This window comes from Colletotrichum lupini, chromosome 2 (assembly GCF_023278565.1).
Source record: "Colletotrichum lupini chromosome 2, complete sequence".
NCBI lineage: Eukaryota > Fungi > Ascomycota > Sordariomycetes > Glomerellales > Glomerellaceae > Colletotrichum > Colletotrichum lupini.
This window is the reverse complement of record NC_064675.1, coordinates 4,525,814-4,541,996: the sequence shown is the minus strand read 5'-3', so window position 1 is coordinate 4,541,996 and position 16,183 is coordinate 4,525,814. Positions and strand designations below refer to the sequence as shown.

The 16,183-nt window shown below is 53.5% G+C and overlaps 4 protein-coding genes across 4 annotated transcripts; 1 reads left to right on the top strand and 3 right to left on the bottom strand.

Annotated features, from left to right (window-relative positions):
* Nucleotides 1-527: 527 nt before the first annotated feature.
* Nucleotides 528-2,114, top strand: CLUP02_03676 (selT/selW/selH selenoprotein domain-containing protein; the record flags this gene model as incomplete). Its single annotated transcript, XM_049282694.1, has 4 exons — nucleotides 528-681; nucleotides 785-843; nucleotides 974-1,126; nucleotides 1,473-2,114. 4 exons carry the CDS (start codon nucleotides 528-530, stop codon nucleotides 2,112-2,114), a joined length of 1,008 nt encoding a protein of 335 aa, XP_049139837.1.
* Nucleotides 2,115-3,114: 1,000 nt separating this feature from the next.
* Nucleotides 3,115-3,635, bottom strand: CLUP02_03675 (uncharacterized protein; the record flags this gene model as incomplete). Its single annotated transcript, XM_049282693.1, has 2 exons — nucleotides 3,115-3,340; nucleotides 3,376-3,635. The coding sequence occupies 2 exons, from the start codon at nucleotides 3,633-3,635 to the stop codon at nucleotides 3,115-3,117; spliced, it is 486 nt and encodes a 161-aa protein (XP_049139836.1).
* Nucleotides 3,636-3,687: 52 nt separating this feature from the next.
* Nucleotides 3,688-4,905, bottom strand: CLUP02_03674 (calcineurin-like phosphoesterase; the record flags this gene model as incomplete). Its single annotated transcript, XM_049282692.1, has 4 exons — nucleotides 3,688-3,786; nucleotides 3,851-4,150; nucleotides 4,227-4,628; nucleotides 4,726-4,905. The coding sequence occupies 4 exons, from the start codon at nucleotides 4,903-4,905 to the stop codon at nucleotides 3,688-3,690; spliced, it is 981 nt and encodes a 326-aa protein (XP_049139835.1).
* A 7,568-nt stretch (nucleotides 4,906-12,473) lies between these two features.
* Nucleotides 12,474-16,177, bottom strand: CLUP02_03673 (PHD-finger domain-containing protein; the record flags this gene model as incomplete). The annotated part of the gene is made up of 3 exons (XM_049282691.1): nucleotides 12,474-13,551; nucleotides 13,603-14,636; nucleotides 14,696-16,177. The coding sequence occupies 3 exons, from the start codon at nucleotides 16,175-16,177 to the stop codon at nucleotides 12,474-12,476; spliced, it is 3,594 nt and encodes a 1,197-aa protein (XP_049139834.1).
* Nucleotides 16,178-16,183: the final 6 nt, after the last annotated feature.

Below are 16,183 nucleotides of genomic sequence, written 5' to 3'. Positions count from 1 at the left end.
GTATCACTATGCAGCAAGGTAAGATACCTCACCTCACGGTCAGGAAATTCCGGAAACCACTTTCCACGGGTCCCACGGGTACACGCGTGTTTCCAAAAGTCTTCCCGGCCCCGGAGTTACGTGTGCGCACTTTATGCACACGTATCCGTACCTTACCTTGCCTATTCTACCTCGGAGTCGACTCAGGACCGGCTTTTCCCAACGTCGTCAGTCGAGAAAGGGCCCGGCGCGCAAGCGCGTCCCCAAACAACAGACACTGTTTCCGCACGACTCACTCCCCGTCTGGTGTTGCTATTTTGCAGCACAGGACAAGTCCGAAGAAAAGCCCTGCCGGCCCTGATCCCTGGTGCTGGCCCACCCGTACCTGAATTGCTGCAGGGCGTTCGAGCCACTGGCTGCCACCGACGTGCTGGGTTCTGGGGGGGAAATGTCCTGGGAGGGAAGTTCATATGCGGGCCCGTTATTCTCTCTTTTCTGGCGTGTGCCTGGCTTTTCTCTTTTCGTTGCTCAATGGGACGTGCCGCCAGATGGTCACGGCTGAGAGCAAGGCTCTTGCCGGCTGGCTGCTGCATCACCGTCCTTCCGAGTGCGAGTTCGGATCCGAACAGTTTCTTACAATATTCCGTAGGTCCCTCCACTCCATCTCCCCGTGCACACTTCCGCCGGGTCCTTTTTTGTTTCGTAAGCCGGCAAGTGTGGCTTTTCCATCTCCCCTCCTCCCAGTCTCAATGGAACCAGCGCCGGCATGGCCACAGCTTCCTGCACGCTTACCTGATCATCAGAGGAAAGCTGGGATGGCACCAACCGCCCCTCCTCCTCCCCCCTCTTCCCCAATCCGAAAAAGTACTGGCTGGCCGCCAATGACGCAGGAAGAACAAGAGAATAGAACGCCATTTCCCACACCGTCCCATCCTCTCCCCGTGCAGCCTACCTAATCACTACAACGAGGAGACCACAAAGGTCTGCACAGTAGTCTACTCTCCTGTTCCTCGTTCCAGGTAACAGCAACGATCCCGAAATGGCCGAAACATCTACCGAACCGCAGTCAGCGTCGACATCAACGCCGCTGCCCCGCATCGCGATCCAGTTCTGCACTCAGTGTAAGTGGATGCTTCGCGCAGCATATGTAAGTACAAGCCAAAGGGCAGGAGGGGGAGACCTCACTGCCGGGTCTTTTGCCATCCATCTTTACTTCCTGCCTTTCCTAATTTGTAAACACCTACCTTTATCTGCCGCAAGGTAGGATACACTTACACAGGTCCTACCTCTATACGGGAGGTGGCCGTTGATGACCTCATCCTCGGCAACATCCCTGACACCCTCAACCTCCTCTTCCAACCCCTCCAGCTCGTGCTTGGCCTAGTGTTGCCCTTTCCACCGTGAATCAAGCCCATCATCCGTCCCTTCTACCCTACTCAAAAGCCAGGTATACACAACTCGGCAAAATAACACCTCTCTTACACCACAAACAGTTCGCCCAAGAGCTCCTATCGACATTCGGAACCTCCATCGGCGAGGTCGCCCTCCAACCCTCCACAGGCGGCACCTTCACCGTGACGCTAACCCACCAACCCGCCGGCGCGACAACGACCTCCTCAACGATCCTCTGGGACCGCAAGACCGAAGGAGGCTTCCCCGAGACCAAGGAGCTCAAGCGCCGTCTCCGCGACGTCATCCAGCCCGGCAGAGACCTCGGCCACGTCGACCGTAAACACGCGACGACGGACCAGACTTCAACGACAGCAACAGCAATCACACCCGAAACCTCTACCCAACAACCACCGACCCTGGCCTCCGACGCACTCGCCGCGGCGCCGACAATGACGATGCCTTCCTCCGCGGCCGCCTCGGACGTGGTCTCCCAGCTCAAGAAGCACCCCGCCAACGCAGGCCACTCCCCAGCCGGCAGCGAAACGAAGCCCACCTCCGAGAGCAAAGAACACAATGCATCCTCTTCTCTAAGCGACGCAGCCCGAGACGCCATCGGCGCAGCTCGCGCGAACAAGGGACAGCAGGCCAAGGCCGAGATCTCGCCCGCAGGCCAGCTGCCTGGCCAGCAATATGACGATCCGCCGGCCAAGTTCAACAAGGAGAAGTGCGAGGACTGTGCTTGAGAAACCCGGGTCCCTATAGATACAATCGGCACCTGATCTGGTCTGGTAAGCCAATGTGTTCAGCCCTGCCCTGCTCTACTCTGGTGTAGCCAGCCTTGCTAGGCCTGGCGCGGGGGACCGGAGCGCGGGGCTAGCCGTAGGTAGCACCATGGCCACGGGATCCCAAGCTCGCAATGTTCGCCTCAACTGCTACCCCTAGGTATTTCAGCATGTCTCTCAATTTCTGTTGCCCAGTGGCCGGGGAAGTTTGGGGCGGTAAGCAAGGGCTTTGGAATGCGAACCGGGATTACTAGTGATTCGGACCTGGGGATCGGCACGGACGGGAACGTCTACGCGGTATCTGGGTGGCACGCGTGGGCATGGAGCGTTTAACTAGATGACACAAAACATGCAATGCATGATTTCAAGAACTCTCTTCTCCGTCAGCGGGAGCATACAATCTTCAGTAAACACAGACAATATACACAATGAGCACGTTACTTCCGCATCCGAAAATCCGGTCAGGTTGATCAAACGTATAAAGGTTGGCTTTTTTTCATTGCAATTACTAGCCGCAGCATCCTCCTTTGCGACAGAACTCGACGTGAACCTGACCACGCCGGGTCAACCCCACAGGAATGCCTAGAGCGAACTGTTCACAGAAACCATCAATTCGGAGCCGGATTGTTAGACCCCATCATTCCAAGATCGTACACACAGTGATCTGTGCAGCGATCCCCTGAACACATGTCTCAGCAACAGACCTCTGCCGACCATACGCCCCTTCTCCTCCAGCGTTACAAGAAAAGACGGAAAAAAAAAAGACCAGAGTCAATGGAGAATAGTACAAGCAGAAAAAGAAGTGAAAAGCGACACCCAACCCCCCCCGTTGCCCGGCCGATGAGCAATGCCTCCTTTGAGAAACCAGAATACCAACCCCGCGACGGGCTTGCTTCTGTCTATGCCGAGTAGATTATAGTCTTACAAGTGCCACCACGACATTGAGCTGAGACACGGCCCCCTACGGCCGCGATGCAAGCTCGAGGGCACAATAGCGGATGTTCAAGTTCATATGATCCCCGTGACCACGGTGGATATTGCCAATTGGCGCCTCAGCACACTGACTTTTGGACAAGTCTTTGTGGCAGTGGCGGCTGGGGGAGGGGACAGGTATTCCCACAATGGAACAGTAAATCGAGGCTGCTCTTGGCGCGTTATTGGCGTGCAAATCACTCATTATTACACCCCTGGGTGAGTTCATGTCCACCGAGGGGCTTCGCACAGAGGCACGTGAAACGTTGTGATAGCCATTGCAAATTCCAGTGTTTTTGTGTGTTTATCTTCTGCTACCAGACAGCCGTAATCGTGAACAGTTTGCGCGGGTTGTAGTCGGTGGGTGGGCTCGGGAAGAATCGGACAAGTCGAAGAGTGGACGGATGGTGACTCAGAGGATCGAGAAGGCGGGAGGACGGTGTGAAGGGGTCGCGAGAGACCCGCGTCGGTGGACGTAAAAGTAGAGCGGTCGATATGGACGGGAGGCATTTAACGACGGCCGAACCTAAAAAGATGTGCATGTTCGTATAAACTCTTGATTTCACTTGGAAGCGGACTTCCGGGGAGAGATGACTGGTCGGCTGTTGCCTCCGAGACCACCAGGGACGTACTTTTGTTTCTTCTCAGCAGGTTTCAGAATCTGTAGGAGAGTCTCGTCAGTTGACTTGGCCGGCACAGTAGAATTTCCATCGCCGTCTTCTCACCTGGAACGAGCAGAGCAAGCTCTCGTCCACACTCATCATGGCTCCGGCATTGTCGAATTCTCCGCAGTAGTTCGGTGCACTGAACAGGGTCACGAGCTGGCGCTTGGAGAAGAACTCGTAACCGTCTTCCACGACTTGGTGGGCACGGCAGATCAGATCCATATCGTGCTTCTGAAGGAACCGGGACACAACGTCGGGACCAAAAGTGAAGGAGACACCTCTGTCGTTTTCGCTCCAGCCTGTGATGTCCTTGTCGGGATCAGACCACAACAGATCGCAGAGAAGACCGCAATCGGGAATCTGTGGTTTGAAGAATTAGTCAACAAGTAATTCGAGACGAGGCCAGCAATTGGCTTCGTGAGGGGTGCAAACATACGTCAGTGGGTCGCATGACGCGGCGAATCTGCTCCATGGAGTTCAGATCAGGGCTGAGACCGCCGTGCATGGTGAAAATCTTCTCGTCGATGATAGCGGCGATAGGCAGGCAGTTGAAGCAGTCCGTAAATGTCTTCCATAGCTTGATGTTGTAGCGGCGCTTGCACTCGTCGTAGAAACCGTAAATACGGTTGATGGAGGCGCACTCGTGGTTGCCGCGGAGAATGAAGAAGTTCTCGGGGTACTTGATCTTGTAGGCGAGCAACAAGCAGATGGTCTCGAGGGACTGCTTGCCACGATCGACGTAATCACCCAGGAAGAGATAGTTGGCCTCGGGAGGGAAGCCGCCATACTCGAAGAGACGCAGCAAGTCGTAATATTGTCCGTGGATATCACCGCAGATCTGGGTGAGGGGTTGGCGTCAGCAGGTCTGTGCAACTCGGGGAAGGCAAAGCATGGGGAAGTAAGTCGGCCTAGCCAGGCCCAAAGATTAAGCGTACCTTGATGGGAGCCTCGAGCTCGAGAAGAATGGGCTGGGAGATGAAGATCTCACGAGCCTTGGTGCAGAGGTAGCGGATCTCAGCCTCGAGAAGCTGCACCTGCTTACCGGGACGGCTTCCACGAACCTCGAGGAGGCGGTCGATTATCGAGTCAAGGTCGACCTCATGTTGGTCCGCCATCTTAAATCCTCACCAGCCAGAAAGATGGCCCGCTGATACCGATGGATTTGTTCGCGACTGCGGCAAGCAAGAGCACTGAAGGGGAGGGGTAACTTTGCAGCGGCCAGAGACAAAGAATGCCCAGTTTACGGGAACGATGCACTTCTCGTGTCTGTTCAGAAAAGACGCGTGGTCAGTATGCCGCAAGATGGTAGACTACTTATTTGACCGCTTTGTTTGGGAAGGGCGCGGGGAGGTTGAGGGCAACGTGGTTGTGAGTAGGCAGGAGAGGGGAAGCGCGAGCGGGACAGGGCGAAAGACTTACGGCGAAGTGATCTCAGCTCTTGTAGGCCTTTCTTTCCGAGGAAGAGAAAGCGGCGACAGAAATGTTCGACGTTATGGATTATTCGCAGACCAGAAAGTGTGGTAGCGTCTCGCGTCGTCGTTGAGAAAATTTTCGTCGTCCCTGTGCGGGATCGAGTTCGCCTGTATGGGGTGGGATTCGCCGCTGGAGATAGGGCCGTCTGTTGATAGCTTCGCCTTTTTTTCAGCAGGTGCCGCTCTTGCCGTAAACAGCGATGCGGAGTTCGTCTGTTTGATTGATCGTCGTTGTTTTGACTGTATTGAAGAGATGGAAATCTCTAGATCGCGTTGTCGTCTTGAATAGACGTATCGTCGCCGTTGGGTCAAGAGGTGGCCTCGTGGGGGGAAAAAGAGGCTTTGGGGGGAGGGAGAGGTGAGGGTGGGTTTGAGGGGAGGATTTTCGTGTTTTGTGTTGGGCGGCGGCGGGCTGCTCGGTCGGAAAGGCAGGAGTCGGCAGGAGGAGCGCAGAAAATGGGAGAGGAAAAGAGAGAGGTGTGGAGGGATTGGTCTCCTCTGCCTGTGTCTGGGTGAGAAAAGCGTGAGGGGGGTCGCTCGTACTACAGGGGGGATGGCTAAAGAGGGATAGTGCTATGGGCACTAAGTGATCGCTGATGGGTGTGGGTGGTGCAGATATTATGGGCTCTCGAAGCGTTAAAGGCAGGCAGGACGGGCAAGAAAGAGATACCAAACCCAGAGGCGACAGACAAAATTAAATTAGGTTGCCTTTGAGGTGAAGTTGCACTTTGTGCGAATATCAAGGATGCAAGACGGAAAACAATGTGAGACCGGGTAGGTATTATGTTATGCCTACTTATGGGGGTTTGGGTTTTCCCTTCTTCTGTTCGCGTTTCCGCTGCTTCACTATGTCGCTTTGAGAACGGACAAGCGGCCTCATAATACGAAAATGAAAAGCGAAGCCGAGGATCGTGATCAGGAATAAGGCAAGGTGGAGGACGAAGAGAGAGAAAAAATAATCCAAGAGAGGGAGATCTGGACGGGATAAAATTGGGGTCGTAGTACTGGTCTCGACTTTTTTTTTCCCCCTCAGTCCCCGTCTAATCCGTATCTACGTTTCTTTTTTTTTTTTTTCTTTCCCTCTCCCATCGCGCCTGCCAACTAGGTAGATGCCGCCCCCGACTAAGGTACGTAGGCGCATCGCTCCACGTCCTCCCGCCTACTAAGGAAGACATGCCCTCCCTCCACAGGTAAGGTAAGCACACCAGCGAGAAAGTGAAGGTGTGGTGTTTTGAAGCGTGTCGCTGGTTGGGTTGGCACATTTCGGTGCATCACCGCGTCTTTGCATCGGCAAGCGCCTCCCGTTGTCCGTTTCTCAGCACGCCAGTCGCCCGCCCGTCGACCAGTCAGGGAGCTTCAGGTTGGGCAGGAGTGGCAGGCACGTTTTTCTCGGCGACGGGAGGAATGGGAAAGCGCGACCCAGGCATGCGTAAGGTACTGACTGGTAGGGTAGGTGCGGCAGGGGGTGCCTGCCCTTGGATTTTGTTCGTGTCTTCCCTTGCTTGCCTCTCACCTTACCCGTCTTGCCGGCCACGGCAACTACCGCAACACGCCTTCGGAGTACCTGCCTCACCTTGGATCAGACACATCTACATCTGTACGGCCTACATAATTTGGCTGGTTTTGACATGTTACATGAGGCATGTGCATTTCCTATCTACCAGGCTTAGGTAGGTGGCTCGCGACCATCTCAGGCTAGGACTTTTTATCTTTATCAAGGTGTTGAAGCCAGAGGGTGCTACTGGGAGATGCGCCATGAGGATTCCTACTCTATCCAAGGAAGCATGATGGCAAATCTGCCATGGCATTGTCCCTGAAGTGCCAGTCTGGGGCATTGCCCACCCGTGGAACACTGAGAACAAATCCACGACCCAGCGGCAAGGGTTAGCCACAGGGGCCTCATCGAGCCTGAAAGCTTGCGGGAGGTGAGGCTCCTCAGTTGGGAGCGGTAACACTCCATGAGCGCGGAAGCCTGTGGGCCGTGGGAGTGGACGTTGGGCTGGGGGCCTTGGACGTGGTACTGGTGGATGAAGGTGTCACGCACCGGGGGTCATGAAGAGATGAAAAACCCCACCCGCCGGACCGACTGGCTTTTGACCATGGTCCAAGTCATCGAATCGACGGGACCCGCCGCGGGAGCTGGAGCTGGAGATACGGCTGTTCTAAACTTGTATCATGGCGGCGTCCCGTCGAATATCACATCCGGCTCAGCCTCCCCCTTGATAATCCCGAGCGTTTAGTGCCAAAGTCACCGCCTGTGCCCCCATCTGGTTTGTTTACTTCTAGAGATGTTTCTCCAAATCCCCGAGTGGGAGTGCTTTCCCTCCCTTGCAACCAGATATCCGGCTTGCAAACTGACAGTGCAGCCCATGCGAGTCAAACATTCGGACGGAGATTATCTGCCCAACCTTACGTACCTAGGTAATAGGCAGTAGGTCGTTGGTATTGCATTATGATGAATTCCTTCCTATGCATGGAGTTTATTAGTACCGCTGTTCTGATTCTATGCAACCCTACCTAGGTAGGTACCATTAGCGAGCCTCTCTGAATTACTTGCCTCGGGAAGGTGCCCTGTGAGGAAGGTATGTATGCCATTCTGCCGCCTGAAGCCTTCCATACGTCACTGGACAAAATAGTACCTTATGCCGGCCAATGCCCCAACATACTGAGGTAGGCAAGTTCCATCGCCTACCGCCCTACCACTGCTATCTTTCATACTGTAAGGTACTTGTCTTTTCTATTATTTCTTCTTACTATTGTTTTCATGTACTATTCATAGAATAGATAGAGGGCAAAGAGAAAAGAAATAGTAATCATAGTAGTAGGGATCTAGATAAGTCAAGTGGAAGATCATTCTATCTCCCACTTGACTGTCTCTTTCCTTCCACCTGTGGCTTGCGCGGGCGCTGAGCTTGACTTCCTTCTTACCTTAAACTCTGCCTTCATACAACTTGGCATTTGCTTCGTAAGATATTTCCCTTCCCCCCCAAGCCTGTCACAGACCTGACGCTCATTGTCCACTGGCACCTTACAACACAGAAAGACGTCTGCCATGGCCGTTTTCGTCCATCATCCATTCACAAGTCTAAGTTGCGAGACATCTTGGGCCAGAACAGTAACAAACATAGTGGTTTATCGTTGGCTAAACAAACCACCAGTCTTCCGTATCAACTCTACTCTATGTATGACACTCGAAATTCCACATGTTGCAGCCTCTGGGACGCTGGGCCGACAGGCTTGAACGAGACCGACGACGGACAGCGATGACCCCTTCTGGACCGCCAATCATCCAGCTTGTGCCTCCTCTCCAACAGCGCAACGGAAGCAATCCCATCCATGCCGCTCTCCCTCGGCATCTCCCTTCCTCGTCTCCGCCTACGAGCTGGTGGTTACTGAGTGTCACTCCTCAACCATAACACCATGATCATCAGGGTCCGACCCCGAATAGGCCCCTGAGTAACGCCATGTCAGACGGTCTACCGGGTGGCCACACAAGTCAAGGCGCTCGCCAATACCACCATTCACCGCATTCATCTGAAGCCGCTCGCGCTCGACACAACCAACCTTACCACTAGTCATCGTGTGTGCGTGTCGTGTGTTTCTCGCACCTGAACTTTATCAGTGCTGTTAAAGACGACGGCGAGTCGTACGCAGACCAGACGCTCCATGTTTCCGCGTCCAGGGACAGTCAACATCTGTACGTCGGAAATCCTCAAGCATCCAATTGTTCGCAGGCGCTGCTCCATGCCAGTAGAATATGAGATAGTGACACTTGAGTCCTGCATTTGTCTTGTTCGATGAGCGACGCTCTCGGTCCATGGTCGCTTTCAGACACCGCCCGCCCATACCCCAACCCTCGAAAACTTCTCCGTCTCACTACGGTACTCAGCAGATGCCAAGATTAGCCTCTACTCAAAAGCTTCCCCGCGTGGCACGGCCATTTGAGGGAAAACGCCAACGCTTCGAAGATCAGCTGAAGAGACATGCAAGCCAGCTCGATGCAAGACATTGTTGCCCTCTTTTTTACTCTCTCCCAGGCCTCGCATCCGGCCCGAACATTTGACGATTTGTTTGTAAGATCAAATCCGCGAGGCAACAAACCCAGGGACTCAGACCAAGACATATTAATCTAGCGTCGATCACATCGCGGTATCGACAGAGATGTGGCTCTAACACCACTGTGACCACAGTTAGGTGCCGATATCAACCCAGCCAACCGCTACCGTTGAGAACACGGGCATCATACTCTCACAAATCGACTTGAATCGGGACCAGCACTTTCAAGGGCAGCATCCAACCGTAAGCATGGTGATATTTCTCAACTTACATCAAAGGCCAGCTTCGTCAGACGGGCTGTGGAGCTGCTAAGGTGGGCTAACTGACCCCGTTCATTCGACCGGCTCGATGCCTATTCGTTCCCTCATCCAGAGCCTTGCCCAGCTCTTAGTTGCCAACCAGAGGCTGACGGCGGTTCTTAATTACACCCACCAATGCGCTCTAGGTTCTGACCACCGAGACTTGAAGCGGTCAAGGCGAAGATTTGGCACGGGCACTCAATGGAGAGATATCACCCGAAAGTCGAAAACTGTCTGACCAGTAGAATATTGGGGTAGCCTCGTTGCATTTGAAAATTCCCCAGTCGATCCTTGAGGGAATTCCGGCACATACCGTTCAATCTCTCTATGCTGGAAATGTGGACGAAACGGGACCTCACGTCACGTCAGGGTCGAAATGTTCAACAAGAAAGTGACTATGGGGAGACGCAAGCTGCGGAACGAACGGCACAAGACTTGGACCGCAGCAAAAGTATGCCAACTACGTCAGTCATGTGTCTGTCTGCCTGTCAGTCAGCCTGCATCCACGGAAGCCGTACAGCATGTAAGTGTATGAAGAGTGCGTCAGGATCATGTCGTGCAGCACATCCTCCTTGGTATTACTAGGCAGTCTGCTGGATGGGTAATCAGTTGAGTCCATCGACTACAAACACGCTCGCAGCCTTCGGCCAGGACCGAAGGATCTACGTCTGAGTTCGGATTCCCCTCCTATCCAACAGATGCCATGGCCGCCGCTCTCAGTCGATGAGGAGGGGGAAGGAGGGGCAATCGGGGAAAAGTGGCCCAGTTACATCAAGTCAAGTACTTTGTATGATCCAATTGGCGGAGCCCCCCGTCCATACCGACGTCCCTCCCCCCGCTCGCTGGCTGACCTTTGCGCTTTCCAGCGTCCAATGAGAAAAGCCCTTCAGCCAATTCTCTGAATAGGTACAAGCCACGCAATTCTGCTTTTCCCTTCAGATGAAGGCCTTTTTTTCCAAGTCCATCTTCCTCCTGGTCAATCCCCCAACTTTTCGGCGGGTGGGTACGCATCACATGACTGCCCCGCGACGTCCCCCCATCAGGCACACTCGCCTCTTCGCAGTGGTGGGTTGGTCGTGGTGGTCGTCGTTTTCTCACCGATTCAATGCCCCTCCACCACAGACTGAGCGACGTGGCAGCGCATCCCTAGTGCCCACCCTCTCTTCTGCCCTCGAGGACGTGTGCCTAGGCAGACAGACATGTGGAGTATGACTTCCGCGCAGCCTTGTCATGACTCTGAAGTTGCAGTTGATTCTTCATACTCTCAGCTGGTGGTTTGAGGCTCTTGGTTTTCTGTGCATTAAGTTTTGAGGTCCGCTAAGCGTGATAGCCGCTGGTGAGGCTCCGTTGCGTCTCGGTAGTAAGCTGACCTTCAGACAGTAGGCTCTCTGACCATTATTCACGACTTATTCCTTCAACTGCTGGGAGGCGTCAGTACATCCATCTCCAGTCTTTCTCCAACTCTTACTTTATTTCAAACCTATTCATTGGCAGATGCAAGGGAAATAGGTCCAGATAGATATAATTCGTTGTTGCCTCTTAGGAAAGTACGTACAGATGTGTTGACGGCATCTCACAGTTGAAGGGATACCGGGTGCTCGTGGCCGATTTGCTTATCTGTGTGCGGAACTCCGCCATCCCATACATGATGTCTAGGGTTCTCGGTAACTTATATGATGGTAGCAGAGCCCATACATAAGTGTGATACATGCGGATAGATAAATTTGCGTCGGTTCCTACATCTCTCCTTAGAGGCGGAATACCCAGTAATACTTATCTTTGTACATCACGCTTATAGCCATTTCAGAGTTCCTGGTGTATACTCCGAGACGGGCGTCAACCCTCCTGGTGGTCACATGCCAGTCTTCATGTACATGAACACGTAACACGGAGTATTTGAGACACTTGAAAGTATTCTTAAACACAAGGCGCAGTAGACAACTCACATTTCATCAACTCCAATCACGGCACATTTTCATACATGGATACAACACAGATGAATAGATTACCCAAGAACTTCAAAACATCAGGATACAAGGAACACGTAGTGTATTCTCCAAAACAAACGCGCACGCACCTTCATGTTGCACACTCAGAAACTCTTATTCGACCATCATCACATACCGCTCACACTACATACAAAGGCCTCGGATAGGTCTCAACTTCAAATCACCTTCCTCCGTCGCTCTATCCTAGAAGAAAGATGGCAGGGAACACCAATAGGCAGGAAAACTCAAAAACAACGACAACACCTCTTCCTTCCTTCCTCACTCTCAGAACATTTCATACTCATGACTTTAACAGGGAGAAGAAAATAAGAAGTCGCTCTCAATACTAGCTAAGCTAAGAAGAAAAGCCTCTGCCATCTCGCGTGGGCGGTATAACGGGGTGTTTGTGTGTGCGTGAAGCCTCCCCCTTGCTAACCTGGTAAAAACTCTTCCTTGATCCGAAAACGCCCTTGAAGAAAAGCCATGTTTGGTGAAAGTTTGCGGGAGGCATTCCCTCCAACTTCTTAAACGCCTAGTAATCAAACCCACTGAATAAAATTCAAGGAAGAAACAGGAAGAAAAAGTATTGATGGTAGTAATAGGCACGCGGCCTCGCTATAGTAGACGCGGCGCACGGGGTGTAGTTAAAGGATACGGTGTAAAAGCTGGGGGAATCGTGACGCGAGATGTAGTTGCCGGGAAAATGAAAAGCAAGCAAGGGGGAGAAACAATTGGGACATGTCGTCGGGGTCTTCTCTTGTACAAATACAATTTCGTTAAAAACACAAAATTCATAACAAAGGGGCGTTGCGACTCTCCATGAAGAGAGAGGGTTGTCGTTGAGACAGACAGGGGGCGAAGAGCACAACTATCTCCTTCTAGCAGATGCTCGGGCACTCGTGCGCTTGCGGACCTTATTGTTGTTGTTGGACTTGGCCTTGCTGACAATCGTGTCCGCCACTTCGTCATTGACGGTTGACGATGCAGTGATAGTACTGTCCTCTACATCAAAGGCCAGGCCTTCGAGCTCCTGCTCATCCATGTCGGTGAGGTCCTCGCTAAGACTGCGGAGCGCCTCGCGACCGGTCCACGTCTCCTCGACAATGGTTGTTCCCTTGGGTTTGAAGTCGGAAAAGTACCAGGGTACGCCGCCCTCAGACAATGGATCTGTGGACTCGTTGCCCAGGCTGCCGTTGGACTGCGGTGGCGTTGGAGGGGCCGGTTGCGTTGGTCTACTGGCAGGCACATAGCCCGCCTCAGGCGGCGTATCTGTGGGCTGAACGGTCGGAGCCACTGACCCTTCAATCTTGACAGCAGCCTTACCGTTGCCCTCATGCCCCGCCACCGACGAATTCGATGAGTGGACGTCGCTTGGCTTGTCCAAAGTCGAAGTGTTGACTTCAATATTGCCGTCATCTTCTTCTCCTTCGGCATCGATGTCCATCTCGTCTGCTGCAGCATCGGCTGTGGCGCCTGCACCCTTGACGCTCTCGTCGTTTGCAACAGTGATCTGCTCGGTAGCAGCATCCACCATGATAGTATCCTGGCTGGGTTCGGTGCTCTCTTCTGTGCGGGAGACGGTGATGGATGGCTGACGGAATTCGATGCTGGCTTCTAGCATACCCTCAAACTCCTTAGCCAGAGTCTCATACGGCTTGTGAGTGATTTCGGCTTCTGTTTTGAGGGCCGTTTCAAGTTGTGGCTGGACAGCCTTCAGTATTCGTTTGCCGAGCGTCTTCCTCTGCCTCGGGTCGTGGAAGTTCTGCTTTACAGGCGAGAGAGTGCCGCCCTGGGACGGATTTTCGAGGTGCGTAGGCTCTGTATTGATGCCGACATGAATTACTTCACACAAGTCATGGGTGAAGACGAGGGTGTTGGTATAGAATCGGCACTCCAGTTTCTCCTGGAGCTCCAAGAGGCCTTCCTTAAAAATGTTTTTGTCGAGGCTTTAAGTCCGGTTAGCAGGTTGATTCGACAAAGTGGATGATATCACTTACAATATCGCCTTTTCAACGACCGGTCCCAGCAGCTTCGCGATTGGGAAATAGCAAGTGTCCACGAACTCTTGCTCAAGCTCTGCAGCGTCGAGCTTTTCTTGCTCTCTCTGGACGACGCTTTCAGAGAGAAGCTTCAGTTCCCAGAGGTCCTTGAGCAACGCCTCGGCGAATTCGACACGCCGTGAAAGACGGGCTTTCCCAGATGGACCCATTTGCGCAAAGTTCCGCCTTGTAAGCTCCATCGATGAGAAGGTCTCCATCTGTAACTGCAGTCGCTTGAGAAGCGCCGCACCACGGCGGGCCTCGCGCTTGAGCGTCCAGTAGCGACATGCTTCGCTGACGAAATCCTTGCGCTTGCGGAACGGGAACCGAGAAAGCGCCTGTTCCACAATCTCAAAGACAGCTTGGGGAATGATGGGCGCGCCTGAAGGTAGCTTCCAAATCTGCTTTCCGGGTTGCCCCTTCTTTTTGTCTCCGCCAACATAGGACGCAAATTTGGCTCCCGTCATTTGACTTTCGTCGGGTGGGTGCTCTGTTAAGGCATTACGGTGATTTGCAGCCAGCGCATGAGCTGTTGCTTGGCTGTCTGCCCAGATCCGTCCCTTCATTGCCCGCTTGTAGAACTTCTTAGCTTCCCGCGCTGCTTGAGTGACGCCATTGTCTTTGGAGTAGTCGGGAGGACAGTGTTTGTCGCAGAAAGCCTTCAGTATCATGCTGTTATCAAGAACTGCAAGCGCCCCGTGACTGTTCTTCATTTTGAGGAAGAGGCGCGACCGTCGTGCGCACGTTACGTGGAACGCTTGGTAGCAAGATTTGTTACTGCACTGTATGCAGGCACCCATCTTCTGATTGCAGATATAGCAATTCAACTTCCAGCGCGTCTTGGGTACTTTCTCCACATCCATGACAGGCTCCATGAAAGTGGCATTCCCAAGGGACACCTCAGGAATCCACATTGCGCAGAGAAGGTGCGCCCACTTGGATGAATTGGTCTGCTTGAAAGCGCCGTCTGTGTTGGGGCAGAAGATGCAAGTCTGTGGAGCGTTTTAGTAATGATGTCAAGAAAGTGAAAGGGCGCGGGATGAAATCTTACCGGTACGCCTCGACCGATGAGCTGACACTTCCTGCAAAGCCACTGGCCTTCTGGAATGAAGGGCACACCATAACACTCCTGGTGGACTGCGAGGTCGCATCCGTCACAGAAGACAATGGCATTGGTGTTTTCGCAGTCGCCGTCATCGCAAATCGCGCATTTGCTGTCTTGCTCCTCCCCAACTTGTGGTTCGCCATTGACAGCCGCGGCCGAACTAGACCGCGGCCGATGGGTCTGAGGCGGTTTAGGATTGGGCTTTGGTATCCGCTTTTCCAACGCATGCCACTCTTTTTCGATTTTCGTAATGGCAATCTCAAATACTTCGCGGGTGATTGGTTCCAGTTCGTTGCCCTTCCTTTGTTCCCTGTTGTAAACCTCTAACCACTTATCATCCTGCTCGTCCATGTCGTACTCGACACGTCCAACATTCGTTCCAGATATTGGTTGCGCTTCGCCATCTACTTTGGCCGCTGATTGTTCGAGGTCGTCCTCCAAATTTGGCTCCGCCGCTTTAATAAGTCTGCCCTCGGAGCGCATGTAACGATCAGTCTCCTGATATCCTACATTCATCATCGACTTGTCTACGTATCGCGCTTGACCAAAGCTCTTGCTCTCGAATTGCTCAACCTGGTCAGATCTGCGATAAGAAGGTGCCTTGAGGTCCAGACGCTCCTTGGGGGTTTGATTCCGAATAGGTAGGACTTGGGGTAGTCTTGGTGTCGCTGCTGGAGCCAGATCTCGACCGAGGAAGGAGACAGATTCACGGGGTGGCCTCGTGCGACGCTTCTGTGGCGTTTCACTTCCAGCGACGGGAAGGCTGAAGTAGGAATTTGTGGTGGGCGCCGGTGTATTGCCCGTCGAAGCCGGGTTCATTTCTCTCAAGGGTGTATTGGATCCATTCATCGGGGTGGATGGCCGTACTCCTGCTGGTGTCCTCGGAGGCGATTTGGCGACAGGGAGAGGAATTCCATCGACTTCTTCAGAGCGGAACATCATGAAGGTGGCATCGATATCGAGCTTAGGGTGGAATTCCTCCCAGCCCCGTTCCTCTCTGGGCTTGTATCCTTCGTTTTCTGCAACGGCCGCTGCGACAGCCGCGGCCGAACTGAATTCCATGTCTTCTCGATCCGCGGCGGTTCGTAATCTTGCGCTTCGTTCTCGTCTTGGGACTATCGCCGACACGCTGCGCGGCTCCCTTGGTGGTCTACGCACTGCTGCGATGGGCGTCTCAGTTCCATCATCATCGATGAAACGGCCTCCACCACCAGCGCCTCCAGGAATGTATCTTCTTCTCTTAGGCGCCGGCTCGGTGTGAGGAACTGCAGAAGGGGTGGCGTGGTCGCGCGTAGATCGGCCGGAGGGAGGTGGTGCGGGGGAATCTTCGAGGTCGCGCGCACTGCGTGTGGCATTGGTTGTACCTGGAGGACGTCCACGTTTTCGACCGGTAAAGGATCGCCTCGGTGTTGAAGGCTTTGAAGGCATGTTTCG